The sequence below is a fragment of the Tachyglossus aculeatus genome, chromosome 4 (assembly GCF_015852505.1).
Source record: "Tachyglossus aculeatus isolate mTacAcu1 chromosome 4, mTacAcu1.pri, whole genome shotgun sequence".
Lineage (NCBI taxonomy): Eukaryota > Metazoa > Chordata > Mammalia > Monotremata > Tachyglossidae > Tachyglossus > Tachyglossus aculeatus.
In genome coordinates, this window is record NC_052069.1 from 110,959,898 (window position 1) to 110,972,315 (window position 12,418).

A 12,418-nucleotide genomic window follows, 5' to 3' on the forward strand; every position below is an offset into this window, starting at 1 on the left:
CCCATTCATTTGCTCTGCACACAGTAAGCGCTCAATAAATATGATTGAATTCAATCAATTAATCATATTTACTAAGCACTTACTGTTTGCAGAACACTATATTAAGTGCTTGATGCTTAGGAGAGTACAAATCAACAGTAAACAGACACATTCATTCATTTATTCATTCACTCAATCGTATTTATTGAGCACACTGTGTGCAGAGCACTGTACTAAGCGCTTGGGAACTACAAGTCGGCAACATATAGGGATGGTCCCTACCCAACAACGGGCTCACAGTCTAGAAGGGGAAGACAGACAACAAAACAAAGCATGTACACAGGTGTCAAAATCACCAGAACAAATAGAATTAAAGCTATATGCACATCATTAACAAAATAGAGTAGTAAATATGTACAAGTAAAATAAATAGAGTAATAAATCTGTACAAACATATACAAGTACTGTGGGGAAGGGAAGGAGGTAGGGCAGGGGGGATGGGGAGGAGGAGAGGAAAAAAGGGGCTCAGTCTGGGAAGGCCTCCTGGAGGAGGTTAGCTCTCAATATACATAAATGAATGACAGATATATAAATAAATAAAATGAGACATACACACAACTGAATAAAATGACAGACCTATACGTAAATTAAACGAAAGGACTATATATAAATAAAATGACAGACATAGGCATAAACGAATAAAGTGACGGATCCATACAGAAAAGAAAAAAATGACAGAAACATCCATGAGGGCAGGGGCAGGTGGGGAGAGGGGAAGAGAGAGAGGTGGCTAGGCTTGTCCTTGCGGCTCCCTCCCCCCAGCTCCACTCCGCCCCCAGCCCCAGGGGGACCCCTGGCCCTTCCCCTCAAACCATCCATGCCGCCGGGGGGGTTGGTTACTGGGTACCTGATGGGCTCAAGGAGCCCCGTGGAGCCCCCACTGCCAGGTGGCATTGACGGCCACCCACTGCCGAGGAGCCACTGCCAGCAGCGTCATCACATTCCCTGCTCACAATGTGCTCCCCATTCCTACTTCACATCTCTGTTCTTCCCACCTACCCTGGTTTCCTCAGTCTTCCTTCATCTCTGCCCCAATTTCTCCTCAGTATATTATTCATTCAATTGTATTTATTAAGCACTAACCGAGTGCAAAGCACTGTACTAAACACTTGGGAGAGTACAATATAACATCAGACACATTTCCTGCCCACAACGAGCTCACAGTCTAGAAGTAATAAGCTTTGTGCTCTGAACAGTTAAACATGATCCCTTCCTCCTAGGTGCTTTCAGTCAGACAAGACAGATACCATCATCATCATCAATCGTATTTATTGAGTGTTTACTATGTGCAGAGCACTGTACTAAGCGCTTGGGAAGTACAAATTGGCAACATATAGAGACAGTCCCTACCCAACAGTGGGCTCACAGTCTAAAAGGTGGGCTCACAGTCTAAAAGCAACTCCCCGACCCAGATGACCTTATTGAGGACAGTTGAACTGAACTGAACACTTAATTCATGGTTTTTTACATTATTTCCAAATCAGTCAGAGAATAAGGAGTCTAGAGATGTTAATGTTTAGTTAAAGTTCTGTCACTGCAATCCTTTTCATTCTGAGTTATCCACTGGGACACATCAGCTAAGAAGCCCTAACTCTCTGGGTCAGCAGGAGTTTGAACAGTCTCCCACTAAGCAATCAATCAATAGTATCTATTGAGCACTTACTGTGTGCAGAACACTGTACTAGTGCCTCGGTGAGTACAATAAAAGAGAGAAGGCACAATGTCTGCCCACAAGGAGCTTACATTCTACTCTCTGCTCCCTGGACAGATCTTTGGCTGAAAGGATCAGTTTCTAATTTAATGCACAGAGAATAGTAATTGTGGTATTTGTTAAGTATTTGTCAGGCTCTATACTAAGCCCTGGGATGGGTACAAGCAAATAGGGTTGGATACAGTCCCTGTCCCACATGCTCACAGTCTCAATCCCCATTTTACAGATGAGGTAACTGAGGCACTGAGAAGTGAAGTGACTTGCCCAAGGTCATATAGCAAGCAAGCCGCAGAGCTGGGATTAGAACCCACAACTTTAGAGGAGCAGCGTGGCTCAGTGGAAAGAGCCCGGGCTTTGGAGTCAGAGGTCATGGGTTCAAATCCCCACTCCACCAATTGTCAGCTGTGTGACTTTGGGCAAGTCACTTCACTTCTCTGGGCCTCAGTTCCCTCATCTGTAAAATGGGGATTAAGACTGTAAGCCCCCTGTGGGGCAACCTGATGACCTTGTAACCTCCCCAGCGCTTAGAACAGTGCTTTGCACATAGTAAGCGCTTAATAAATGCTATCATTATTATTATTATTAACCTTTTGACCCCCAGGCCCATGCTCTGTCCACTATACCATGCTGGCTTCTCTGTGAAGAGCAACTCATCCTCACAGTGTGTTCTAATACCAGCCTTCTTAGAAGGACATAGTTGTGAGAAAAAGAGAGTTCTCTGTGTAGAACTTATATTTATCCTGTATCCCCAAAGAGGATCATGTGGTGAATTCATGGAATTTATAATCTCAGAAGTTGAGAAGGCAAAGAATGTCCATAGGTCTGACTGGCTCAAGAGAAGCTTAGATAGACCCATGGATGATAAGCCCCTGATGAGTATATGAAGAAAAAATCAAAGAGTGTTACATCACTAAGCACAAGGATGGATGTTGTGGAGACGACCATCACCTTGGTTCCTCTAAGAGTCCTTGGTTGCCACTGTTGGAGATAGAATCCTTGACTGGATGGATCATTGCTCTGATCTGGTTTGACACTTCTTATGTTGAAGGGAGAAATATTAAAACATTGTGTCCCCTAAGAGCTGAGATATCCTCACCCAGCCACAGGGCTAGTAGTCCCCTTAGGAATGTGGGAAGCTGTCTTAACCATGATCCCATATGTAAAGCCTCCAAACTGCACTTTCTTGTTTTTTCTTTTCTCTCTCTGTCCCCTTCAAATGATAAAAAATCCCAGAGCCAGCCCCTCAGCAACTAAACTAAGGGACAGATCAGAAGTGACTTTGGGCAAGTCACTTAACTTCTTTGGGCCTCAGTTACCTCATCTGTAAAATGGGGATTAAGACTGTGAGCCCCATGTGGTACAACCTGATTATCTTGTATCTATCCCAGTGCTTGGCACATAGTAAGCTCTTAATAAATACCATCATTATTATTATTGTTAAATGTCACATAAATGCTTACTTTTCTTGGGGGAAATTACTATCATGGGGGTGAGTTGGTTGGGGCATGGGGGAGACTCACCCATTGTCTGGTAATTTGGAATGTAGGTTAGTGGGTATTGTGTCACCCCACAGCTACGATTGGCAAGTGTGTGACCAACTGTAATCACTGTGCTCTTCCTCTCCCTCTCCCAGGAACTCCTTCGACAGGGCTGTGTGTTCCAGGAGAGACACGGTTGGGAACGGCCTGGATGGTTCAACCCTCAAGGGGCTGCTCCAGTAAGCACAACCAACCTCTCCCGCGGTTTTGAGTGGTGGCTAAGTAACGTCTCTGAGGTGGAAGGGGCATGTTTGGGTCAGGGGCTTCCCAAGGCATCTGATCCGCCGCTATTGGGTGTAGCCCTTCCAGGGATCCCTGCTGGGGTAGAGTCCATTTCAGCAAAGTGCCTGATGACCCTTCTGGAATATGCTTGTAAATGGTAGCCTGTGAAAAGAAGGGTTTTTGTTCACTAAATTCTGGGGTCCCGTTGGTAAGGTAGCTCCATCCTGCACCTTCAAAGCATATGGGTGAAATTTCACATTAAAGCTGATGAAACCTCCAATTCTCAGCGTGCTATAATAATATAATGGCATTTATTAAGTGCTTACTATGTGCAAAACACTGTTCTAACCACTGGGGAGGTTACAAGGTGATCAAGTTGTCCCACGGGGGGCTCACAGTCTTAATCCCCCATTTTACAGATGAGGTAATTGAGGCACAGAGAAGTTAAGTGACTTGCCCAAAGTCACACAGCTGACAATTGGCAGAGCAGGGATTTGAACCCATGATCTCTGACTCCAAAGCCCGGGCTCTTTCCATTGAGCCACGCTGCCTCTCCAATGCTTCTCATCAGGTGCAATGAGTTCTCCCCCAAATCTCTTTCTCCCTTTATATTCTCTTCTACCAGGGTGTGCTACCAACTCTATCCATTGCAACAGCAACAGGGTTTTTCCAGCCCTCATCCAGAATTCAGCCACAGGGTTCAATGCACCCTTTCTTTGGACTTCAGAGATGAGAGGCGTTTCTCACGCAGATCCAACCTGCAGGCCAGCACAATTCTGACCCAGCACAGGAAGAATCACCATTCATTCATTCATTCAATCGTATTTATTGAGTGCTTACTGTGTGCAGAGCACTGTACTAAGTGCTTGAATAATAATGGCATTTATTAAGTGCTTACTATGTGTTAAGCACCGGTCTAAGCACTGGAGAGGTTACAAGGTGATCAAGTTGTCCCTCGGGGGGCTCACAGTCTTCATCCCCATTTTACAGATGAGGGAACTGAGGCACAGAGAAGTTAAGTGACTTGCCCAAAGTCACACAGCTGACAATTGGCGGAGCAGGGGTTTGAACCCATGACCTCTGACTCCAAAGTTCCTGCTCTTTCCACTGAGCCACACTGCTTCTCTTGTTTTACTGCTTGGGAGCCCTTCAGGATTTATTTAAAAGGGTTCCTGTTTAAAGTCAAACTGTTTCAAGTGAGACTAGTTTTAGATGGTTCCCCTTATTCTGGGGACAATGTGGAAAATCACATAGCCAGCTCATGCCCAGAAATCTTTAGCGATCAATGGAGTCATGGGGCTGAGGGCTGGCAGCTTGTGGAAGTGAAAGGAGCTTGGCCAGATACTTCGGGAAGCGAAACAGGGGAAAACGAGGGAACGAAAAAGTGCAGGCTGGAGAAAAGAGCCTTTAAGCAGAGATCAGAAGTGAGCTGGAGAGCCGGAGACGTTAGCAGGGAGAAAAAATGGCTTGTCCTGATGTTATGTTGCTGCCAGGATCATCCGAACTTCCCCTATTTGTCCCTTTGCAGCCATTCTGATCTTCTCATCTCCTCTCCTTTTCAGATCCTTGATTATGACTATTATGGTGCCTATGAACACAAGCCCCATGAAGACTACAGCTATAACAAGCTGCTTGGAGATGAATACACTTTTGATTTTCCCCCTCATCATGAGGTTGTAAGTAGTCGGTTCAGATTCCACTGGGGCCCAGCCTGCTTATCTGATCTTATTCATTTAGCACCTGGTCCTCAGATGCCTGAGAACCATGGTCAAGCTAATGAGGGGATTCAGCTGGGGCCCAGCTGGGATCCTGCTGACCTTTGGCAACCAGAGGTGACAGCAATCAGATGGACCTGCCCCCCTCAACCCCTCTGTCATCAAGCAAATAACAGCGTGAGGCACCCGCCCTCCAAGAGGTAGAATTCCACAGCAAATGCAAAGTTTGTTCTGTGACTTTTCCCAGCCCCCAAGAAAAGGTTTCTTAAAAATTGCCCAGAGCTTGAAGCCTACAAACATTCATATTCTAGCAAGTTACCAAGCTACCTCACACCCAGGCTGAGACACCAGAGGACATGATCCAGCCTAAAGGGCAAGAGTTTATTCTGACAGTTCAAATCCCACAAAAATGCAGGTTTGGGGAGAATGAGACCCAATTACACTGATATTGCTGCTTCTGCTGCAATCCAAGGATGAGCAAGCTTGTCCCCAAGGGAAACTTTACACTGGGGAGGAAAATAGCTCATTGACAGAATGACACCAGACTCCACACTGAGGCTGTGTTTGGAGCTGGATTTCATTTTTGTGGTTGATGGGCGTAGGTGGGAGTGAGGAGAGGGAAGTAAGGCTGGGTGTCAGGGGGAGATGTCAGCTCAGACAGAGCTAAAGGGACTGAAATCTCATGGTAAGGCAGCACCAAAGCCTGGGTTTCATTGTCCACGTCCATTTGCTTTCAAATGAGGCTTATTGCATAGGGGAAAACCATGAAACGGCCTCCACCTGTGTTGTCTTTGTGTGATTCTCAGATCAAGAAAGAGTGTTTAACCTGCAGAGGGGCAGCCGCAGTGTTTGACATGTCGTATTTTGGAAAGTTCTACCTGCTGGGTCCCGATGCCAGGAAGGCTGCGGATTGGCTCTTTTCAGCCGATGTCAGCAAGGCACCAGGTTTGAACTGACCCTGTGGGAGGGGCTCCCTGAGGACCCCCTAACTTTTATCTAGGGGCCAGGGGAAGGCCGGGATTCAGTGGGGAGGACTTGAACAGAAGGGGAGCTGGGTTGCTGAACCATTTTATAAACATACACACTGAGCATCAAGACTGAGAAGTCATAGGCCCCTTGTTCAGAGGTAGGGATGAGGAGATGGAGGTCTGACTGATCCCTGAGTGGGTGCTGATGCAGTGGGTTCTCTTTCTGTCTGATCTCTGGTCTTGGCTGGCCAGGCTGGGGTCTGTAAGCTAAGAACAGGCTGCTATGGGGTCCTAATGGCCCAGAATCATGGAGCCAATGGGGAAGCTAGGATTTGGGGCTCCAGAGGGCCCTCTTTGTATTCTGAGAGGCCACTCCTCCAACACCGCCCCACAATCCTATCTTTCCCAAATCTCTTTTTCCCCTACTGAATCTGTCCAGCTCTGTAGCACAGGGCTGCTTCATAGCCATTCTGTGTGACTTCAAGCAAGTCATTTGCCCTCTCTGGGCCTCACTTTTTTCTCCTATGAACAGAAGATGATAACTGGTTTGAAACATATCAGAGGAAACTGTTTCTCAAAAAGTAGCTGGTAGGTATATAGAATTCATTATTAGCATAGAACACAGTGCAGGCAGAAAATACAAATAGATTTTTCCAACAAGGGTGTGGTTAAATGGTCCCTAAAGCTTACTAGGGGCAAAAGCTAAGGGTGTTAGATGGTCCATCCCTAAGGTTTAGGATGGATTTAAGGAGGAGTCCCTCAGTTCCTCCAGGCATCCCGTCGCCATGGATGGAGATGGTCCCTGGGTCTGATCCAGCAATAATACTGCTCGTGTTCTGATGAGAACCGCAGTTGTGTTGTGGGGTAGAGTGAATGCAGTCAGGAACCACAAAAAACTCACAATGGCTTCTCTCATCTGCCCTCAGGATCTACTGTGTACACGTGCATGCTGAATGCACGGGGAGGGGCTGAGAGCGATTTGACCGTCAGTAGCCTGGCCCCAGGGACCCAGGCACCTCTGCTGGCCCCTGTATTTGAAGGTAAGGCCCACCCTGCCCCACTGAGTGGAGAGTTCACACTGAATATACCTTTGCTGATGGGAGAGTGCTTGCCTTTGAGCTGGTTTTCTTGGTCCTCGGCTGGGAGAGCAGCTTGGAATTTTAATTTGAAATTTTAAAAGTGAATTTTTGGTAGAGTCCCCTCTGCCTAATTCTGAAGTAGCTATGGCCCTGCGTAAAACTCTTGCTTGCCGCAGAAGCAGGAAGCAGCCTGGCATAGAGAATAGAGCGTGGGCCTGGGAGTCAGAAGGTCATGGGTTCCAATCCCAACTCTGTCACTGCTCTGCTGTGTGACCTTGGGCAAGTCACTTTATTTCTCTGTGCTTCAGTTACCTCATCTGTAAAATGGGGATTGAGACTGTAAGTCCCATTTAGGACAGAGACTGTCCAACCCGATTTGCTTGTATCCACCCAAGTGCTTAGTACAGTGCCTGGCACATAGTAAATGCTTAACAAATACATAGTAAGAATTTAACAAATGCCATTATTGTTATTATTCTCGGAGAAGGAATTTCCCTTGGGGAATTTCTCTTGGGCAGAAATCCATGTCACTTTACCCTGTGGTGCCAAATCTCTGCACCAACCACAAGACCCAAACAGGCACACTCCTCCACCTGCCCTTCTGAAGCCAGAGAGAGGCTCCTCTTCTTGCCTGCTGCCATTTTAAGTCAAAACGGCACCATCAGGGCCCATAGACTGAGGATTGTGGGTGCTTGGGTGGGCTGCTTGGTCGAAATGAATCAGAATCTCAGCTCCTATAGAGCAGGGACGAGGTCTTCTGGGTGTTGCAGGTGATGGGAGCACAGGGTAGTAGCTGGCTGCCTCAGCAAGTAGACGTTAGCATCGACACAGTCTAAAATGGCCCCCAGTTCTTAGCTCTGAAGGAGGCAGAGAGTTTGCCCAGCCCTGAATATTATTACAAGGTAACACAACTACACAATGTTCAACTCATACAGCCTGTATGTGGGCAGGCTTTAAGGCCAGGAGCCCTTTGGCAATCATGTAGTTATTGACAGCATTCCAAGTAAACTCATTCATCAGGCCACCCACAAGGCTGCTTTCATGGTGTAGATTCATTCAGTCGAATTTATTGAGCACTTACTGTGTGCAGAGCACTGTACTAAGCGCTTGGGAAGTACAAGTTGGCAACATATAGAGACAGTCCCTACCCAAAAATTGGCTCACAGTCTCCCACACCAATGACCTCCTTCGGTCACTGCCCTTGAGAGATCTAAAACCACCACTGTGCCCTCAAGGGCTGCATTTAAACTGATCTCCCAGAACCCTATTAATAATAATAATAATAATGATAATTATGGTATTTAAGTTCTTATTATGTGCCAGGCACTGTTCTAAGCACTAGGGTAGATACAAGTTAATCGGGTTGGACATAGTCCCTGTCTCACACTCTGAATCCCCATTTTACAGATGAGGTAACTGAGGCCCAGAGAAGTTAAGTGACTTGCCCAAGGTCACACAGCAGACATTTGGCAGAACTGGGGTTAGAACTCAGGTCCTTCTGACCCCCAGGCTTGTGCTTTATCCACTAGGAAATAGTCAATGAATGAATCAATCAATCAATTGTATTTACTGAGCACTTACTGGGTGCAGATCATTGTACTAAGGAGAGTACAATATTACAGAGTCATCCCAGGTATCGAGGCTGAATCCACGCCCCCATGCTCATTCCTCTCCCTTTGTAGGTGCCGACTCCACACTCACTCTCATTAAAGCTCTAACAGGAAGGCGAGCGGCTCTGGGGCTATGTGAGCTGCTCACGCATGGAGGGTGTAATAAAAACTCATCTATTTTTCAATTACAGTAGGTGGCTGCACCTATTATCCCGATGACATATTGTGAGAGTGCCATTTAGGAGCAGCAGAAAAAAGGGGGAAGGAGCATTCAGGCAGGATTAATCAGCCAACCAGGCCTCAAATCCTTTCCAGGTTGTTGTTGCATTGCTCCAGAGTGATACTGGCCTCTCAGGTTCCTGGACTTCCCCTTCGGGACAGGGCTGACCCAGAACCTGGGGGGCCCAAACACCAGCTGGAAATTGGAACCACAGACCACCTTTGTGCCTGGACAAAGAAGCAGTGTGGCCTAGTAGAAAAGAGCACAGGTGACCCGGGTTCTTCTAATCTCAACTCTGCCACCTGCCCTGCAGCGTGGCTTAGTGGAAAGAGCCAGGGCTTGGGAGTTATAAATCATGGGTCCTAATCCCGGCTCCGCCACTTGTCAGCTGTGTGACCTTGGGCAAGTCACTTAACTTCTCTGTGCCTCAGTTCCCTCATCTGTAAAATGGGGATGAAGACTGTGAGCCCCACATGAGACAATCTTATCACTTTGTGTCTCCCCCAGTGCTTAGAACAGTGCTTGGAACATAGTAAGCACTTAACAAATACCAACATTATTATTATTGCCTTAAGTCACTTGGCTGCTCTGTGTCTCCATTTCCTCATCTGAAAAATATGTATTAAATATAATTTCTCCCCTCCCTTTAGATTGAACACCACCTGAGACAGGGACTATGTATGATTTGATTATTTGGTACCTATCCCAGCACTTAGAACAATGTTAAACATGCGGTAAACACTTTGAAGCAGCATAACTTAGTTGATACAGCACAGGCTTGGGAGTCAGAAGGAGTCAGTCTGTCTCTTTCTCCATCCCCCACCTCTCTTCCAGGGGACGCCTATTACCTGGCTGTGGGAGGGGCTGTGGCCCAGTACAACTGGTCCCACATCACTTCAGTGCTCCAGGACCAGAAATTCCAGTGCCAACTCATCGACTACTCAGAGGAATTGGGCATGATCAGCATCCAGGGCCCAGCCAGGTAAAGGTGGTCTTGGGAGATGATGGGTGGGTGGGATGGGTGATATGCAGCGATGGGAAGAGGGCGAGAGAGGGATCTATGAGCAGATGGCCAGCCATCTCCTAGCAACCAAAGGTGGGCTAACCCTAGTTGCCCATATTTAGAAGAGGCTGTGATAGATTCCCCTGTGGGTTTTCCCTTTAGATCCAACTGTTGGCCCAGCTAATTAGCAGGGTAAACCCAGGATGAAGGAGTTTCTGAAAGATGTCTGGGCCAGGTAACTCCCCAGCCTCCTGGCCTCCTAACCACTAGCAACCCAGCACCTGACTAATGATTGTGGTGTTTGTAAAGCACTTACTTTGTGCCAAGCCCTTTACTAAGCACTGAGGTAGATGCAAGATCATCAGGTCCCATATGGGGTTCATAGTAGGAGGGAGAACAGGTATTGAATCCCCATTTTGTAGATGAGGCAACTGAGGCACAGAGAAGTTACGAGACTTGCCCAAGGTCATAGAGCAGACAAGTGGTGGAGCTGGGATTAGAATCCAGGTCTTGTAACTCACAGGCCCATGCTCTTTCCACTAGGCCTTGCTGCTTCTCTTGATGCCAGTGACATCTGAAACCATGCCTCCCAACCCTCTCTGCTGCTGAAGGAAGGATAAGGGTTAGAGCCAGGGCATTCTTGAACTTCTCAGGTCTGGGAGGGCTTGAGCAGATAAGGGGAAGGAGGCTCTCTCAACAGCAGATCTTGAAGCTGACTACAGGGAGAGGCCAGGCCCCAGGAAGACTGGTGTCTACTGACTGATGGAGGGAGGACAGAAGCGAGTAGTGGAGAGTGGAGGATTGAAAAATAAAGCCAGTGGGAGGTCTCTCCCTGCCCAGGAGGGTCTTTTTGAAGCTTTCTAAGCAGGCAGGAGGACTGCAGTGAGGCGGAAAGAACTGCCCAGCTCTATCCAGGCTTTCTGCTTCATCAACTCTATTTTTCCTGCTACTACTGAAACAGCTGACATTCCAGACCACTTTCCCTCACTGCCTTACAGTGTCTTCAATTTGTTGAATGCAAAAACGTCTCTGAGCTACTGGTGGACAGTGATGGGTCTACCAACTCTGTAGTTTTGTAAGCCTCCTGGCACTTAGTACAGTATTCTGCATACAGTAAGCATTCACCCCCATCTTCCTCACCCCCAGGTAAGGCCACAAGCTCCCCCCATGAGTGGGTGAGCTCTGATCTTGGCTTCCCAGAAAAATATTTTGGCTAATTTCCTGCTCCATCTCTAGTCCCTGCTTTTCCTCTGGGCTCTGCCCATCCTTCTCAAGAGTTCAGGGTCAGGGTACCTGTTTTATGACCTTTCATGATGCCATCAGATGGTGTTTTGAAGAGTTGGGTTGGCCTGACCTGACCTGAAAGTTCAGAGGTCACGTCAGGGATGGTTTCATTTGTCCAGGGATCTGTCTCTGGTGCCCAGTTCTGGCCAAGTCTAAAGGCATGGTAGGTGCAGGAGTCAAGGGGTGAAAGGACAACTGGATTGGCGAGTTTTCAGCCATCCGGTTCAGCCAGCTTCCCACTCTGAAATATTCCCAGCCCAAATCTGTAAACTCAATGGGCTCAGGGACCCCCAAAAGAGACCCTCACTGCCTGGAGCAGTGCTCTGCACACAGTAAGTGCTCAATAAATATGATTGAATGAATGGAGCTTAGGATTGTCCCCATACTGACCTCTCTCTTCCTGATTCCTTGTCCAAGACAGCAGGGAGCAGTTGCGGTGATAGAGCTCCCCCAGACAGGGCTCCCACAGTTCCTGGACACTGAATAATAATAATAATAATAATAATAATAATAATAATAATAATAATAACAATGATAATACTAACTGTATTATTTGTTGAGTGCTTACTCTGTGCCAGACCCCTGTACTAAGTACTGGGGTAGATACAAGATATTTGGGTTGGACACTATCCCTGTCCTACATAGGGCTCACAGGAAACTGAAGAACAGAGAAGTTATGTGACTTTCTCAATATCACACAGCAGACAAGTGGCAGAGCCAGTATTAGAACCCAGCTTCTCTGATTCCCAGTCCTGTGCTCTTTCCACTAGAGCATCCTCTCTTGACTGGGTTAGTGCATGGGGAGTTGGAAAACATAATCTGGCAAACAATTAATAGCACTGGACCAATCATTTGGGAGAGAAAAATAGAAATGGTAGACAAAATCACTGCCTGCACTTGGATCTGTGATCTTTGAACATTTGATATTCACCCCATCCCTGACCCCACAGGACTTATGTACATCTTGAAATTATATATTATAAATTACTTCTTTATTCTCATTAATATCTGTCTCCCCCTCTAGAGAGT

At 46.9% G+C, this 12,418-nt stretch overlaps 1 protein-coding gene across 3 annotated transcripts in view; it reads left to right on the forward strand.

The window, feature by feature from the left end:
- The window catches only part of SARDH (sarcosine dehydrogenase), a 102,048-nt gene that overhangs the window by 47,082 nt on the left and 42,548 nt on the right, over positions 1-12,418 (forward strand). For 2 of the 3 annotated variants that reach the window (XM_038745439.1, XM_038745441.1), the window contains exons 12-16: positions 3,384-3,467; positions 5,073-5,186; positions 6,032-6,170; positions 7,120-7,233; positions 9,937-10,084. In XM_038745439.1, the coding sequence (XP_038601367.1) occupies positions 3,384-3,467; positions 5,073-5,186; positions 6,032-6,170; positions 7,120-7,233; positions 9,937-10,084 (599 nt within the window). The remainder of the gene's footprint in view (positions 1-3,383; positions 3,468-5,072; positions 5,187-6,031; positions 6,171-7,119; positions 7,234-9,936; positions 10,085-12,418) is intronic. The other variant, XM_038745440.1, reaches the window with a different exon arrangement.